Source organism: Megascapheus bottae, chromosome 5 (assembly GCF_031878675.1).
Source record: "Megascapheus bottae isolate mThoBot1 chromosome 5, mThoBot2.hap1, whole genome shotgun sequence".
In the NCBI taxonomy this organism is placed as follows: Eukaryota; Metazoa; Chordata; class Mammalia; order Rodentia; family Geomyidae; genus Megascapheus; species Megascapheus bottae.
In genome coordinates, this window is record NC_143513.1 from 45,340,821 (window position 1) to 45,359,037 (window position 18,217).

General features: G+C 40.1%; 1 protein-coding gene across 1 annotated transcript in view; it reads right to left on the reverse strand.

Annotated features, from left to right (window-relative positions):
- Nucleotides 1–18,217, reverse strand: part of Dock4 (dedicator of cytokinesis 4) — a 440,321-nt gene that overhangs the window by 98,418 nt on the left and 323,686 nt on the right. Inside the window, exons 21-25 of the mRNA XM_090333045.1 lie at nucleotides 17,822–17,903; nucleotides 16,618–16,788; nucleotides 13,699–13,891; nucleotides 6,416–6,543; nucleotides 3,330–3,464 (exon numbers count right to left, since the gene is read on the reverse strand). Of these exons, the coding sequence (XP_090189171.1) occupies nucleotides 3,330–3,464; nucleotides 6,416–6,543; nucleotides 13,699–13,891; nucleotides 16,618–16,788; nucleotides 17,822–17,903 (709 nt within the window). The remainder of the gene's footprint in view (nucleotides 1–3,329; nucleotides 3,465–6,415; nucleotides 6,544–13,698; nucleotides 13,892–16,617; nucleotides 16,789–17,821; nucleotides 17,904–18,217) is intronic.

Here is an 18,217-nt window from a genome sequence, read left to right on the forward strand (position 1 = left end):
CCCAGCTACGATTTACTTTTATTTACTCTTTTCATCTATCTAGGAACTGCAGGTGTATCCAACCTTGTGAAAAGAATTTATATCTACTATTTTATTGATTTATTTCCCAGCCATAATGTAATTTCCTTCATTTTTAAGATAGCTTAAGAACATAGATAAATGTATATCCTAGATTCATAATTTTTTTAAAAGAATAAGACAAAATAATATACTGGCAAAGATCAACATAGTTGATCTTAACAAGTTGTCCTTAAAATTCTAGTACTCAGGCCAGGAGCTGGTGGCTTATGTCTATAATCCTAGCTATTCAGGAGCCTGACCCATGAGAATTGAGGTTCAAAGGCAGCTGAAACAGGAGTCAGTAACCACCAAAAGAGTAAAAGTAGAGCTATGGTTCAAATAGTAGAGTAATAGCTTAAAGCACAAAAACTCAAGGACTGCTCCCATGCCTTGAGTTCAAGCCCCAGTAGTAGCACATACACATATACAAAACAAAAATGCCCACAACTCTCGTGTTTAATAGCTTATGTCTGATATATTTATACCTATATCTACCTACCTACCTACCTACCAAGTATAAGAGGGCATTCTACTAATAACTGTCAGAGTATTAGATGTATATAGTCTTCATGGTTTTTCCAGATGTTTCTAGTGCTCTACCACTTTGGCCACTTGAATCCAAGTCCAGATTCCTTCCAGATTTTTTTTTTCAGAATTACTATGCATCCTTTTTTGTTCTCCTAACCACAAGCCCACAATAAATGCAGACTTTAGATAAGCAGGCCAAGGTATCGACCTTAGACATGGTCTATGCTGTGCTGAATCACTCTTAAGTGGTGCTTAAAAGAATTATGTGAAAAGAAGTATTTATAAATTGTAAGGAACTCTGGAGACCAATTACTTGAGGGCGTGAGGCAAATGGCCATTTATGCTGCTTTAAAAAATCTGCTTCTAGGAACAATGTGAAAGGACCTGATTACAATAGTGCCCCTACCCCTTTTCAGCCAACGAGTACATTTTAAAGTGTAAAGAACAGTTGGCAGAAGAAGAAAAAGTACACTTTTTCTAAGTAGTAAAACTACGGCTCCTGTTATCTAGAATTCTGATGCAGCAGAAGCCAGACCTCACGTCGGGGTTGCTGGGAGGCAGGATAACAACTCAGCACTTGCAGAGCACTGGAAAAATCCATCATGACATGCTCGTGGGAACTGTGTCTATTCACAGTGTGTCCACTTAGCATGGGCAGATTTTGATATATGTACTTGCACAGACTTGAAGGTTCCCAATGTGTAATTCCACATAAAGGCTCTCTGTCCAGAAAGTCTGTTCTCTCTGGAAAGTCCTGAAGACATTAATAAGTCTGCAGATCCAAAGAGATGTGACTCTGAATGATCAGAATGGCTTTATCATAATACAATTAGTTATAACCACAACGATAACTTCTGTAACACATAGAATATTCATGTCACTCCTATTGCTACCACACTAATAGCTAAAAAGCTGTTTATTTGTGCAGAAACTATTTATACAATTTCACATACTTGATGAGACTCTCATATTAACTTTGAAATAAAAATGATTATTTTTTTCTGTTTTTAAAATAAACAGAAAGCCAGGAGTCAGTGGCGTCCACCTATAATCCTAGATGCTCAGGAGGCTGAGATCTGAGGATTTCAGTTTGAAGTCAGACCAGGTAGGAAAGTCTGTGAGACTCTTATTTCTAATTAATCAACAAAAAGCCTAAAGTAGAATTTTGGCTCAACTAGTAGAGTGCTAGCCTTAGCAAAAAAAAAAAAAAAAAAAAAAAAAAAAAGCTTATGGTTAGCATCCAGGCTCTGAGTTGAAGTCCCAGAACCTGCAGAGAAACAAACAGAGAAACAAGCAGGTTTACAGACATTAGTAAATTAATCAATATCCTATTATCATTGGAATACCACAGGCAGGATCAAGCCAGAATACTCTCAAAACCTGTCTTAAAAGAATATAATGAAAAGTCCTAAGATAATGGATGTGTTTCCTAGAAAATTTCATCCCATGTATGTTTAAGAGTTTGGCTTTTCATACATTTGTGAGGGAAAGACACTGTATATATAGTTTCTCTAAAATTCATATATAGTATGGTCATCCTGTCTTCCCTGGATCCTACATAAACCACCACAAACCTAACTCATCCCTTTCTTCAAATCTCTCAGTTTGCCTTGTCTGTTACAGTTATGGCCTTAAGATCACTTTACCCCAAATGGATCCAATGCATCATAGCCCTGGTATCTACACGGAAATCTAAAGCAGATTAGAAAGAGTAAGTTAACTTTAGACCTGCCTACCACTTGCTCTGATTTTATTTGCTATGCTATTACAATTTCAGATGTATATAAGAGATTTAGTTCCAGGAAGCAGTTTTGAATGTTAATATCAGAATAATGAAGGTGAGTTTCCTCCCTATTCTTCTTACTAAGCAATTAAATACCTGGATATCATATATAAAACTTAAGAGTAGATAGATAAGAGATGGATCAAGAAACTTGAAGCCTAAGGAAGGACATGGTACTGAGTTTTCTGGGTTGCCTTTTATATCCTAGAGTTAGACCTGCAAATATGTCAGCAGTTGATGGGGGTGGGGGGAAAAGGAGGAAATCCTGATAAAAGGTTGCTCTGTAACCATAGAGCGAGGAAAGGGGTACCCTCACAAGTCACTCGCTTAGGTAATAACTGCTCTCCTCTATCGGAACACTCACAAAAAATGGTGACTTTAGAACACCACAAAAAGGCTAACTTTATTACTCATACTATCACCTGAATAGATCAAGTGGGAGCTTGTAGCCCGAAGTTTATACATTACATGTATGCGTGTATCTATACCTATGTATTATATGAACCATATTATATTAGATTAGTAAGACATTGGAGCCTAAAGGTCCCATATCTGAGCAAACTGGAAGAACAATGAAGTTAAAATCCACTGGTCACAATTTCTTTTTTTTAAATCCAGAATTAAAACACAGGGCTCCTGATTTATTCTTTTTCACTAGTCTTGGTTAGTCAGGCAACTTTATAAGTGAAAAGAAGATGCAGAGTATTACCAAGGGGACTGGGGCTATAAAATCATAGACTAGTTTAAATAGTGCAAAGTTAGCCTCCTGAAATTAGAAACTGCTAATTAGAAGATGTTATAATGCACTTTGTTTTCTTGGTGAAGGTAGCCTCACATAAATTTGAAGGGCTTCAGAGGTTTCTCTTCTGGAGCCAGGTTTCCCAGATTTTTAGAGCAGGGTCCCCTCATAGCCAGAGAAGCTGTAAAGAAGCTATTAAAAATGGTACTACGGTCTTACGGTAACATCCTGGAACTGCAGACGCATGGTGGAGCTGGAGGGCTGTGGTCGACTGGTGATCTCCAAGATGGTCCTCAGCAGGATGTCCAGCAAGCTGGCCACGATTACGTCTATTTCTTCTAAAACAGACTTTTCCTAAGGCAGGGGGATAAAACAATGCATTCAGGAAAACTGGTTTCTTTAATTAAAAAAGAAAAAAAGAGGGAGAAGATCAAGATAGAATCAAAGGCTCAGGGAACTCAAGAGTGCCAGGGATCTGAGCCTCACTAAGTGAATGGTTTTGGACAAGTCTGTTGGCCTCTTGGGTCTCTTTTCTTCACTGAAGTCTGGTTCTGAGAAATCTGTAACTCTACTGTTCTCAAATATGCTTCCATGTACAATTCTCAGGGGGTTACATGCAAAGTTGTCTGAGAGTAACAAATGTGCAAAGGACTATTCCTACAGAAGTGCTTAAAAATAAAACAAACCTAAAAACAAAAAACAACCTTGGCCAGGCGTAGTGGCTCAAGCCTGTAACCCTAGCTACTCAGGAAGCTGAGATCTGAGGATAACAGTTCAAAGCTAGCTTGGGCACTAAAGACTATGAGACTCTTATTTCCAATTAACCAGTAGGAAACCGGAAGTGGGGGGCTGTGGCTCAAGGGGTAGGGTGGTAGCCTTGAACTGAAGAGCTCAGGGACAACACCCAGGCCCAGAGTTCAAGCCCCATGACTGACAACAAACAAACACCCTCCATGTCAATAAACACTGGGGAACAACATCAAGTCTAGATGAACATCTCTGGCTACAGAGTAGGCCTAGGATGAGAAGCCATGGTACGGACTGCTTTCCTAATATCATTTGAGTCTGAGGAACTAACAAAGAGAAGGAAAGTTGTTCTGTATGGACTTCTGGCTAGTGGCCTTGGGTTCTTAATTTATGTATAAGATAAGACTCTTCTGTACAAAGGCCTTCTACTATGGAGACAGCTTTTTACAAGGAATTATTTTTAGAAGTGTAAATTACGATGAGCCATTGGCCATAATTTTATGATGAAGTTTCTTGCACTTACAAGAAAATCAGAAAGGATTTCCTTCAATGAAATGGTTTCTGCTCTGAACTCCTTGTCAGTTTAGACTAAATCTGATTTAAAACTTCCTAGTTGAAGAAATTAAAAGAAAGTACCCCCATCTCATTAGGTTTGGAGTTGTGTACTATTTAGCTCTTTTTTTTTTTTGCCTACAGCAATTATAATTTGGAAAATCCATCTAATCAGGCATAGCTTGGCAACTCTCTGTAAATCAGAGAGGAAGTCTGAATTTTGCTGCAGGCACTGCGCTATGTGGTTCCACCATGGGCCTGAATTATAGGATGGGTACTCAAGGCCTAATACTTGTTAGGCAGATGCTCTACCATCAAGCCACTTACTGTATGTATAGATGAAGGTTTTAGTCTTTTCTCCTCAAAGGTCAACTCTGCAACTCTGTTACCACCTTACTTGTATCTCTCTCTACCACCTGTCCATGGGTCCTTGACAGAAGCTCATCAAAATCCAGTGGGGAGCACAGCTTTGTACAAGAGTGCTTACCTAGCATGCACAAAGCCCTGGGTTCGATTCCTTGGTACCACATGCATAGAAAAAGCTGGAAGTAGGGCTATGGTTCAAGTGGTAGAGCATTAGCTTTGAGAACTTGCAAGGACAGTGTCCAGGCCCTGAGTTCAAGCCCTAGGGCTGGCAAAAAAAAAATAATTGGAAAAACCAAAGTATACACGTAACTAGGAATCAGAGAACGCAGCTTAGAGCCCACCGCCAAACTCTACTTAGCATAATGTGTTACTAATAAATACAATGCTTTATTAGCAGGTGGAACAAGATGTCTCTTCTACATGGATTTCGTGTCAGACCCTGGATCCATGAACATGAGGATCCCAGCTGTCCTTTTTCTAGACCAGCATGCTACGTGTTGCATTTTTCATTACCCATTGTTTAGCACAACTGTACTGTATCCAGAGCCCAGCACAGGAATCCCCAAAGTTATCACAATTTAGAGATCACTCTAGGGTTGAGTTATAGATGTGTTACAAGATAGTCCTGTTTCCACAGGCTGTCCTTTGCATCTGAAATTGTCATGGGAGCATGCCTGATGACCACAACCACTTTCTGCACACAGCCATGCAGAACACAGTTGCACAGAATAAGCCCATGTGATCTGACATTGTATTTTTGCCACGTATCACATGAAGATGAAAGAAAGATACAAGTATAGAAGGCTTTCTGATTTCCCTCACTCTGCCTTTCAAAAATCTATTCAGTTCTTTCTTGAAATACAAGCTGAGGAAATACAGGTTATTGAGAGCTATAACAATCCCACCTGGTGAAAAACAACAACAACAACAAACAAATCCTTCCAATAAAAAAGCAGAAAGAAGGGCCAGGAGTTTGGCCTAATGGTAGAGTGCTTGCCTAGCATGCATGAAGACCTGGGTTCGATTCCTTGGTACCACATACATAGAAAAAGCCAGAAATGTTGCTGTGGTTCATGTGGCAGAGTGCTAGCCTTGAGGAAAAAGTCCAAGCACAGTGCTCAGGCCCTAAGTTCAAGCCCCAGGACTGGCAAAAAAAAAAAAAAAAAAAGGCAGAAAGAACCAGCCATGATGGCTCACATCTATAATCCTAGCTACTCAGGAAGCTGAGATCAAGGTTCAAAGCCAGCCCAGGCACTAAAAACAGAATATGAGACTCTTATCTCCAATTAACCACTAGAAACCTGGAAGTGAGGCTGTGTCTCAAGGAGTAGGGCAGTAGCCTTGAGCTGAAGAGCTCAAGGACAATGCCCAGGCCCAGGGGTTGGGCGGTAGCCTTGCGCTGAAGAGCTCAGGGACAGTGCCCAGGTCCAGAGTTCAATCCCCACGACTGACAACAACAACAACAAAAAAAACAAAAAAAAAAGAAAAAGAAAAAGAAAAGGCAGAAAGTTCAGTTCAGATTTAAATAAAAGTGAGTCTCAGAGGGCTCCTCTTTATTCTGCCTTCTTTGAAGGCATTTAGAATTTTATTGATTGAAGCCATGGAATGAGAAGTGTATACTATGACCTACGTGTACTTACTGAGCTATTTTTCTTGATGAGACAAAATACGTTGCTAAGGATACGCGCACACATGATCAGGTCCTTCTGTTCTTGCAAGTGAATGTGGAGGTGATGTAACACGACAGGCAAGAGGATGTACCGGGAGTCTGCAGAGAAAAGAATCATTAATGTCACATCTGTTACAGTCCCACGCAATCCTTGGGTGAATCCTTATCTACTTTTAAATTCAGCTTTAATTGTCAAATTATTAATACTTGTAGTTACAGAAGCACTAGCTCTACATGGTTTATATTAAAACCAATGCTCCTTTCCCTAGTGTATCATTTCTATACGCAAGAGGCCTCTGGCTTAGAGTAGAAATAGGTGTCCTTTTTCTTTTTCTTTTTCTCCAAGTGTTCGTTTTACTTCCCAGCTTTCATACAGAAGGCTGCTTCTGCTCTTTCCTGAATTTTCACAGAGGTAGGCCATGCATGACTTCTTACTACAGCACATGAAGACATAGACTTTGCATCCTATTCTCATCTCCCCAGCCTCTCACAACCAAGGCATCACACACAGGTCCTGGTTAAGTGAACATGGTGGTTTTACTCTCATTCTTATCTCCAATTTGGGCTCAGAAGGGGGCTATCCTTGGTTGAATAATCTACCACTGCCATCTTGAAATTCTTAATTTTTAAATAGCAAGGTCTGAATTTTCATTATGCTTATTTTTTAAAAAAATCTTTGTTTCCTTGTTTCTTTCACTATTGCTCATTCTTACTTCACAAATGCACTATTTTGTTTTTCTGGGGATATCAGGAACAATTTTGGGGTGTTTTGGTATTCACTGGGTTATCTTTCCAGTTATCATTATTGATATTTTTACTACCTCATTTGTGAGCCCTGCCTTAAAACTTTTTCTATCAATCCTAGTGTCCTTTCCCAGTCCACTCATCTTTGCAAGTGAAGAACCAGAAGAGGGGACCTCAAACAATAAATCCCAGGACTTATACCTGGGGTCTCATATTTCCTTTAGTGCCTGCCATTGGGCTACCACCACAGAAGGTATGGTCTTAGCTTTTCCAAAAATCCTAATGAAAAAAGATACAAGGGAAAAAAACCCAAATACATTAAAATCCAAACTTGTAAAATAGTAATTCATTGCAGGCCTCTTTTTCTCCCCCTTTTCAGCAGCAATCTTCACAGGGTCTCTACTTATTTACAAAGCATTTACTTGACAAAAAGAACTAGGAAAAAGAAAATGGAGGCTCAAGTGCTGGGAATCAGTGTCTGGAGAGGTTTAACAAGATGGGAAGATGATGCTTTCCTGGCATGTCCCTTCAGCTAGTGCAATTTGATTCCTAAAGATTCAATTTGCAACCAATTGTTCAGAAAATATCTACTAACCAACCACCGAAAAGTAAAGCTAGTAAATAATTTGTGTACGGTGTATGAAAATAAAAAGACTTCAATATAGAGCTTTGCCTTCTCACCAATACTAGGGCAATGAGCCAGTGGGTAATGCCAAGCAAGTTCACCAGGTGATGTGTTAATTATTACTACTAAGAGGCTATGTGGAGGCATCAAAAAGAATCCCCCCCAAAAATAAAAAACTAAAGAAACCTCAGATCCCTTGCAGAAATTCAAATCTTCCATACATTTAATGTTACAACCTATCATGCAAATTTTACCTTGAGATACATACTCATATTTCATATCTTAGATAAAGCTTCCTGTATATTACATGCCTTTGTGGCTCTACAGAGCAGTGAGCCATTTACTTCTCTATTGTTTGTAAACAGTGGATAAAGCCAGTTCCCTTAAGAAAGGTCCAAGAAACAGGATTAGAAGTGGGAAAGCACTGTAAGTCTACCCCTCCTTTTGAGAAAAGTTCATCTTTGCTTCATCTGTCAACCAGCTTAAACAAGGATCCTTGATGTCATACCTGGCCACAGAGGTAAAGCTACAAATAATATAAAAACCTGCCATCAGACTTACCAGGCACTAGAGTGCAGACAGTACCTGCTGTCTGGAGTGGAAAGCACCCCAGATCACATATCAAGCTCACAAAAGAAGGAAATACACAGGACAATGATCATCTCTATGTGTGACTTGCAGATCTCATTCACTGGTCTGAAATCCACCATGGATACAGAATGGAAACTATATGCACTTCTTTCTTCTGTCAATCATGGCCTCTCCTGGCCCGAGACTCCCACTGTTCCAAGGTCATACTCATTTATGCTCAGCTTTAGGTAGAAGCTAGCAATTAGGTTTCCTTTTCTTCCTTTTTTAAACTTTCCCACAATTTCTCCAGTGGCTTCTGTTGCCATGACTAGATCTCTAGTTAGCCCATGAACCAGTACAAAGCATCTAGTCATGAAATACTTGCCAAGAATCAATAATGTCTACAAGAAACTACACATGTGGGAAATAAATAAAGTCCCTGTGCTATGGAGCTTTCCTTGTGGAGAAGGAGAGGGACAAGAGCATTAAATAACTGAATACCAAATTCTTATTAGTTACAGTTGTGTTGATCTAAGAAGAAAAATACAGTCAACTATGAAAGTGGTAATGGACTGGGCAGGACACAAAGGAGATTTCTTGAGAGACTGAGAATTAAATTGTCCTGGAGGGGACATGGAGATTAACTAGACTCAGGGAGTTGAGGACAGAGGATTCCAGATAGTGGAAAGCAATGAATTAGGAGACACTGGAACAGGACCAGTTGCAGGCCTGCAAGATTGATTCTGAAACACTGGGATGCGAAGAAGCAAGCAGTGACATCTCCTGGAGGATTTTTAAAGGACACTTTGGAGGATAGATACATGGAGGATGAGAAGAAAGAACAAAAGCATGGCAAGGGCAGAAGGGACTGAGGCAGCACAGGTCAAGGGCAGTGTGCACTGGAGATGTGGCTGTGGGGTGGGGAGATGGGATCAGATGTGAGTTATGGAAGAACAAAAGCAGCCTGGATGACAGACAGAGCTGGAGGGCAAAAGGAAGTTTCAAGAATACCCAGGAGGTGTCTAGGTGGTTGGTATTGCCATCTAGAGATGGAGAAGAAAAAGGTCAGAGTACAAAACAAGTACTGACACTGACCAAGGTGCATTGTATTCAAAAACTGGTTTGTTGAATGTCAACTTTTTTGTACAATTACTTAAAGCTAATAAAAATATATTAAGAAAAAGACTCCGAGCTCAAGAAGCCAGTGAGATAGCTGCAGAGGGAAGCTTAGAGAAAGCTAGATATTGATTTGGAGCTCAGAGGGTAAGATTTAGTCTAGGAATAAATATCTAGCAGTTATATCCACATATGGACTCTGGAGATTAGGGAAGTGGAGTTGGCTCCAGAACTCACCCAGATCTACCTCCTTGTTACATGGGACCACATAATCTTCCTACTTCACACCTGCTATCACACCTTATTATAATTACTTGTTTAATATCTTCTCTACTGTTACATTATAAGGATACTAAGAGCAGAAATTATTTACTTAATTTGTAATAATTTTTCATATATTAATATTGTGGGGGATTCTGGCTACAATAAGACTTCAATGCAGGAGCTTCATCATGGGTTCTAGTGGTAAGAGGACAGCTGAACGAGCCTGGCATTTGTTGTCCTTGACCATAGCTTAAGTAGTATGGGAATGCGAGGCGCCTGATTGCAGCCCAGTTTATGACTCCATCTGCTCTGCTCACCCAGAGCTTGAGGAAGCAGCTATTCTTATCTCTGCTTGAGTCACAGCAGCTGCTGGTGGAGCACATCCGGTCCCCACTCTCCAGACCCTGTAAATCTGTGCAACTGAGGATGAGGGATGTTCGAGAACTGAAAAGACACAGGTTGACTTTCTCCCTGGTAACATAATGGCGAGTACCAATCAGTTTTGTGAAGTTCAGAGACACGGCAAGAGAGCAAAGAGGATGTGACATCAGGGAAACCCAAAGCATATGACCTGACCTTTCACCTCGACAGCACAGGGCCAGTGATGATTGGGTTGACACATAGTTTGCTCATACGATTGGTCTTGTGTTCAGAGAGAGGTGTTGCTTAGAACTCTTAATGTTATTTTTGTCACCTCTGGACAAATATATCGAAATGACTTCCCAAGGATATACTTTTGCTGAGTAAAGCTGAAGACACTTGTGATCCCAGCACTGGATCTGAGTTACTATGTGAGAAAATGCTAATAAAATGCAAGCAGAAAGCTTGAGCAACAATGAAAACATCTTTCAGAAAGTGTTTTCAGGGTTGTCAGATGTGGACTCCTGGAAAGGCTTTTGGTCTGAAAGTTTTACCAGGGCCAAAGCTGGAAGAGGGGGCTTCGGGGAGAGACCAAGAAGAGATGAGAGCAAAGTAATAGAGAATGAAGGGGGTGCACACTAACAGCTTCTTACCAAAGGGGATCTTAAGTCCCAGATAATGCTTTATATATCAGTAGTGAAGAAAGTCAATGGACAATATCGGACTAGAAATTTTTTAAAGGTCTATACACTTTCTCCAATGGTCTTGCATTATTATTCTCATTTAAAGGAAAAGAAGCCCTCATCTGTACAATTTTACTAGTTTTTATAAAGCTCATATGTTTCAAATGAATGGCAATTTCAAGTGTAAAAGAACTTTAACACACACATAATGTATCAGATCAACACTAACCTGCGCATAAACTAATTCTAAAAAACACATCATGTCAGACACTACCAAATGTAGTCAAATTGTACTCATGACATTGTCTAATAAACAGAGGAATCTTCATATTCTTTTAGATTACAGTTTAAAATGGTATGTGGGGGGCAAAAAGGGTTAATTCATAGAATAAACTTTAAAAACAGTTTAATATTCTTTCTTCCTCCATCACACATTTCATTTTCTACTGCCACTTTGAATAAAATCCACAAAATTGCAAATGGCAAGTTTCTACCAAAAAGGACAAAAAAAATTACATTTGATTCCTTCTGTGCAGAATTCCTACCTTAAACCATTTGACTTTCTAGTTTCTAGCAGGAGTGAGCGCACTCAGCATGCCTCTCATTGATGGCATATGCTAAGTGCATTCATGTCTTTATATTCAGCTCTATTATCTCCACTGAGTTTTGATTGACAAAGTGCACAATAATGCCCAAGTAGAAGCATATGTAACTTTTCCCTAGCAAGAAAAAGCAATGGCTGCAGATCCCTGCTAAACAAATCATCAAGTGCCAGGCAACAGAGAATGATGCACAGTGTCAAACCCACAGCTCTAGGGAATAGGACCTTGCAGAGTCTAGGAGACACATCCTCACCCTGAGCAAGCCACCATCTTGACTCCTGGCCTCAGTACTTTTTTTTCTTTTTATTCCCCTCTCCAGCCTCCATGCATCCAACTACTCCTGGGTCTCATGAGTTCTTCTATTCATTATTGTACTAAACACCCTCCTCATCATGATCCAATATTTATGTTCCTGGATAGCAGTTTTCCCTTTTCTTTACAATCTCTTTAGCCTTGATTTCTTTTTTTCTTTTGGTTGTCATGGGGTTTGAACTCTGGGCCTGGACACTGTCCCTGAGCCTTTCAGCTCAAGGCTACTACCCTATCCCTGAGCCTGGGTATTGTCACTGAGCTCTTCAGCTTAAGGCTTATGCCCTACACCTTGAGCCACAGCCCCACTTCCTTTTTTCTAGTGGTTAACTGGAGATAAGAGTCTCAAGTTCTTCTGTGCCTGGGCTGGTTTTGAATCTCAATTCTCAGATCTCAGCTTCCAGAATAGCTAGGATTACAGGTGTGAGTCACACGTAGCCAGTCTTGATTTCTTTAGACTAGGGAGCATCAGGAATCAAAAGGAACTCAGGTAGTTGTACTTGGATTAAGCTGTGGTATCTTGGGCTGGATAGAAATCCAGCCCACATTTCTTCTCTCAACTCTGGAGGACCCCTGGTGGCCACAAAACAATATCTACTAGGACTCACAGGATCAGAGGAGCTGAAGGTCAGAGTTTGAAAACAATTACAAGAAATATATTTCCTCTAGGGTCAGATTTATCTTAGTTGGGAAAAAATCAAAGGTTGAACTTTTCTATTAATTGAGCAGTACTGATTTCAGCCAAAAAGAAATAAAGATAGGAAAGGAGGGAGGAGGGAAGGGAGGGAGGGAGGGGGGAGGGAAGGGGGGAGGCAAGGAGGAAGAAGGGAAGGGAAGGGAGAGAGAGAAGGAGGGAGGGAGGGAAGGAAGGAGGGAGGAAGGGAGGCAGGCAGGCAGGCAGGCAGGCAGGCAGGCAGGCAGGCAGGCAGGCTCCTGATACCCTAGCTTATCAGGAAGCTGAGATCTGAGGATTGCAGTTTGAAGCCAGCCAAGGCAGGAAAGGCTTTGATACTCTTATCTCCAATCTACCACCAGAAAATTGGAAGTGGTGTTATGTCTCAAAGTGGTAGAGCACTAGCTTTGAGCAAATAAGCTCAGAGACAATGCCCAGGTCCTGAATTCACGCCCCAGAAGCAACAACAACAAAAAGTTTACTTGGTGGCACTGATGAAAGCTACTTTGTGATTTTTTTCAAATTAGGTGGAAAATGTACTATTTTCCTCCAAAAACAAATAGAAGAGGCAAACAAGATTTACATAGGCAAATAGGATTTATGACCAAAGCAATTTAGTAACTGGTTACTTGTGGTTGGGATAACATTTTTTTAAACAGTACTAAAAAAGTAATACTTTTTTTAAAAACTGGAAATTGAAAAGAAAATCTGGAATCAGAAAACACAAAAAGACATATCTATCCTCTATTACTACTGGCTGTGGTTACAATCAGTAATTGGTCAGCTCTTACTCCTTTCTAATTTTTGCCTTCTCATTGCAGCCCAAGCTGTTTCTGAACTCCTGAGCTCAGGCAATCTTCCTGCCTCAGCACCCTGAGCAGCTAGGACTACAAGTGTATCACCATGACTTGCCCATTTTTTTTTTCCTGGTCCTGGGCCTTGAACTCTAAGCCTGAGTATAGTCTCTGAACTCCTTTTGCTTAAGGATAGCATTCTACAGCACCACTTCTAGCTTCTTCTGTGATTAACTGGAGAGTTTCATGGATTTTCCTACCCCAGTTAGCTTTGAACCATGATCTTCAGACCTCAGCATCCTGAGTAGCGAGGAGTACAGGAGTGAGCCACCAGTAACCTGCTCATCCATTCTTGAATGCTGTAATAGCCATGATTATATACTTACTTGAGTACTAAATAAATTTGTCATGTAAATTATAATGTTTTTAAGAATTGTTTCTCTGATGACTGACTGTAGTACAATGTGAGTACTGACTTTCTGCAGATAGTTTTATCCATGACTCTTGACCCTACCTGGGTTAGTATACAGTTGGCTTTCCACGGTTTTGCCAATGCACTGCAGCTTGATTGCCTGGAGGGAGTCGTCCACATGCATGATGGTAGGAAGGCTGCCCAGCGTGTCCTGTACTAGGTTCGCCACTTCCCGGACATCAAAGAGCTTCAACAGCTCTGAGTACACGGCTGGGAAGGAGCTGAGAAACACGGCCTTAGGAAGAAAAAGAAATGTTAATTCACTTCCAGGTACACCATGAGAAATAAGCAGTAAAACATCAGTGAGCTTAAGGATTGTGACAAGTATTTTTAAATAGAAGGAAAATGTTTCTGTACCCACAGTTAAGTGAGCAAAAACTTAAAAAATAAATGTGTGGCAGCATAGGAAAGCCTTTTAGAAATGTGCAAAGAAACAAGATAATAAAAACTAGGACATTCTGGAAATATCACATTAGCAAAACGACTGGCAAAAATACCAGAGATACAGCAAAACGCAGCCTGGTGAATAGAAAGAATTCTCAAAAATGCCTAGATTGGGGCACTAAGATTTCATTTATTTTTGGAGAGACATTTTGAACTTTTCGCTTTAAATCTCATTTATCTTTAAGAGACCAAACATACCAACTCCCTAAAGCACTGCATTTGTGATTTAAGAGTAGACACAGGATAATGTAGAAGAGGACAGAAAAGGAGCTGTGTCTACATTTGCTACTTCTGCTTCTAGACAATGCCACAACTTTGGAAACTATAATTTTGTCTCCCAGGCTTTTGTTTAAACAGAAAAAAAAATCATTGGAACAATCTTACCTTGCCTTGGGTTTTGTTGTAAAAAAAGAAATTCATGTGACGATGTACGTGAAGAAATGTGTGTGTGTGTGTGTGTGTGTGTGTGTGTGTGTGTGTGCGCGCGCGCGCGCGCACACCAACACTGGGACTTCTGAGCCTGGGTTCTGTCCCTTAGTTTTTTTGCTCAAGAATGAAGTGATATTCTATTGCTTGAGCCAAAGTTAGGCTTTTTGGTGGTTAACTAGAGATAAGAATCTTGTGAAGTTTTCAGTCTAGGCTGGTGATCCTCAGATCTCAGCCTCCTGAAGAGCTAAGCTTATAGGTATGAGCCACCTGTGCTGGCTTGCTAATTTATGTGTGCTTTGGGGTCACTCATAGTTTATATAAACAGCAAGATGGTTACTACATGGGAATGGGGGCGTTTTTTTTGTTCCTCAGTAGACAGAATTCTAAGATAACTCCATTTTCCCTGAAGCTCTTGCCATTGCATATGACATGGCAAAGGGATTCTGTACTAGTAACAAATAGGTGGACCTTAAAATATGGAAACCATCAGGTGAGCATAACCTGATGATAAACCCTTCAAAGCGTTTCCTCTGGCTGATGGCAGAAGGATACAAAGCAAAGGGAGGACTCCACATGTAGTTTCTGGCTTTGAATGGAGCAGCTATTGTGTCAAGGAATACAATGACCTCCTGAAGCTGAATGCATGTCTCTTCCCTCCAGCCCCACCTGGAAGCCATCAGGGAAACCGGACCTCAGTCTTACAAACACAAGGAAGCACATTTGTGTCAACAGCTTGAGAGAACTAGAAAGCATACTCTTCTCTGAAACCTCCAGATAGCACATTAAAGTCAATAAATACCCTGAGTTTGATTTTGGGAACAAAGAGCTCCCAAAGAACTCTGAAGAAAGCTGTCCAGATCTCTGATCTACAGATCTAAGGCCTTATCAGTGAGCACTGTTTAAATCATTAAGCTACGGTCATTTGTTACAAAGCTATACAAAATGAACATACCAAGTTCATCAAATTAGTGACACTCCTCTTTTAAGAGCAGTGGGGGATCAAAAGAGAATCTGGTATGGGAAGGAATGTACCAGTCCCCTTCCTCCAAAAACATATAGACAGGTGATATTCTCTATCATCATTATCATCATCATCATCATCATCATCATCAACATATGGTGTGTGCCATAGCACACCAAATTCTATCAGCTCTGTTAAGAATTTGATCTGGTTTAAGTCTTAGTTCTCAATGAGTCTAAGTCTCTGGTCTTCAAGAGCATAATGAGAGGCTGCTTCTCCATCAGATAGGTTTTTAGTTGAGTCATTAAATTAAAAGCACATAAGAAACACCAGAAAGTATAAAGAAAGATATTCAGAATTATCTTTCAGAAGAGGTTCATGATGTTTGTAAAGTGGATGGCTCTTGCTGTTAAAACAAACAAACAAAAAAGAAACAATAACAACAAAGCCACAGACTAGCCCTAGTAATAGAATTTGGCAATATCAGCTCAGCACTCGACTTACAAGACCAGTCCCAGGGTGATTAGAGTCAAGTTAAATAAAACAAAATGCCATGCAGTGTAGCAGAGTCCAACACAATGATTCTCAAGTTCAGACTGAAATGCATTGTGAGACATGGGGGAAAGAAGGCCAGCAGACTAGCTCCAACGAAACCTCCAAGGCTGAAGAAAAAAGAGTGTCCAGCTATAATTGTGGATTTTGCTAAATGGAAACAGAAGCATCTCCATGTACAGAGCAGATCTGAGGAATGCTGTCCAATTCTGATCAGCTAGTACTGCGAAGTGGGGTATTTATGTGCGTTTGTGCGTGTGTGCATGCGTGTGTGTATGTGTGTGTATTGGCACTGAGGCTTGAACTCAGGGCCTCCAGTCCTCACTTGGTCTTTAATTGTCAATAAGAGTCAACTTCTCCTGCTTGGGTTAATTTCCATGCAGAATCCTTAGCTCTCAGTATCTTTTGTGTGAGCAGAGCCTAAAGGATGTTAAAGTCTTTCTTTAAGAGTATATATATAAATGAAGCTATGGATTTCTGGTAGAGAGAACCTTGAATTAAGCTGCTGCGTAAAAATAAACAAACTGCATCCAGAGTTTTCTTCTACAGCAGAGACAGGAAGGGAAAGCAATTACCTGCGACTGAGATAGGGCCCCAGACCCTTTGCTCTCTTGGGAGAGGAAGAAGCGGACAGACATGAGGAGCTCCTGGATGCAGCAGCGAAATTCCTCTTCATTTTGTCCACCAGTGGCCAGTGAAAAGAGCCTCCGAGACTGCACTATGTACTTAAAGATGTATTCCTGTGCCTTAACACAAAAACTTGAGAAAGTTAGTTGCAAAGGAGGCCACAAATATTTATATAACCATGACATAGCATAAAAACTATGGTACAGGATTAGAGTTTTAAATTATTGATTTAAACATTAAGGCCTTGTGAGATTTTTTTTTTGGAACAGTATTTACTTGTAGAAAGAAGAACTATTTTCTTTGATGCCTAAGGAGAAAAAATGTGCAGAAAATTTCAAAAGCATAATTCTGAAGAGTCATGAACATGAATGTTTTTGATCCTTGAATAGCTCTTTAAATTTACTCGATGAAGATGTCACTGCTTTTCAGAGTGGTTTTATTTTGGTAGATACTCTGGCCATGTAGCATTTTACCTTTAAGCAGATCAAAATGATCAGATTATAGTGAACAAAATGCTGGTTTTCTAAAATAGATACATTACCTTTTTGTAATCTACAGACAGCATATAAGATGAGAGTTGGAGAAAGTAAGAATACTGCCAGGGATGACCTGGACAATTCCCTTAAGAATTTATATTCTTGAATCTGTCTATAGGTCAGGCATTGCATTAGCATTCACATACAACCAGAGACAGGTACTGTGTAAACTGTGAGACCCACTCAAAGCTAGGTTTCCTCACTGTGATCCTTGCTAAGCCTGTTAAAATTTAAGCTCAGTGGTTCTCAGTTAGTCTCTGGAGGTGAGTAGAAGCAAGAGCTGAGACTTTCTATGTTTAACTATGCCATCTGTAGTCTTCTCCCATAGAAGACTTCTGCCCATCTTCTTCTCTTGTTGTTTCTGAACTTCAGTGTTCTGGAGCCCAGAGGAACAAGGCTTCAATCTGAGCAGATTGCAATGGACAAGTCTGGCAAAGTATCTTTCAAATTTCATCAGCTCTGGAGCAGCCGTAAACAGATTAAGATCCTTGAATTGGAATGTCAGTAATATATCATCACCAATTACTGTCTGTGCAGAGGAAACCAATTAGTTTAAGCATCACTGTGCAACAGCTTTGTTAGACCATGTTGTCTGCTTTCAACAGCACGTTATTACCTTCAGCACCTCCTGGATATGCTCTTGCCGCTCTGCTTCAGTTATCCTGTCCACATACCACTTAAGTACTTTGATAAGATCTCTAGAAAATAGGGAGAAATGTTCAGAAAGTAGAATTGGTCTCATTCTCAAATGCTAACAAATATGATTTATATACATACATACATACATACATATACATACATGTATATACATAATGAAGAAGTTTCTCATGCCTTCCTGTCAAGTTGTTACATAATAATGTTATGAAACCCACAAATCAATAGTACTACCCTTTCCTAAAACTTAGGGCAGAAGAAAAAGACTTCCTGCTACCAAGATTTCCTTTCATTTGGACATATTCATTCCATTGAGGATCCTGGCAAGGCTCCTAAAAGGCAAGGAACTGAGAAAATG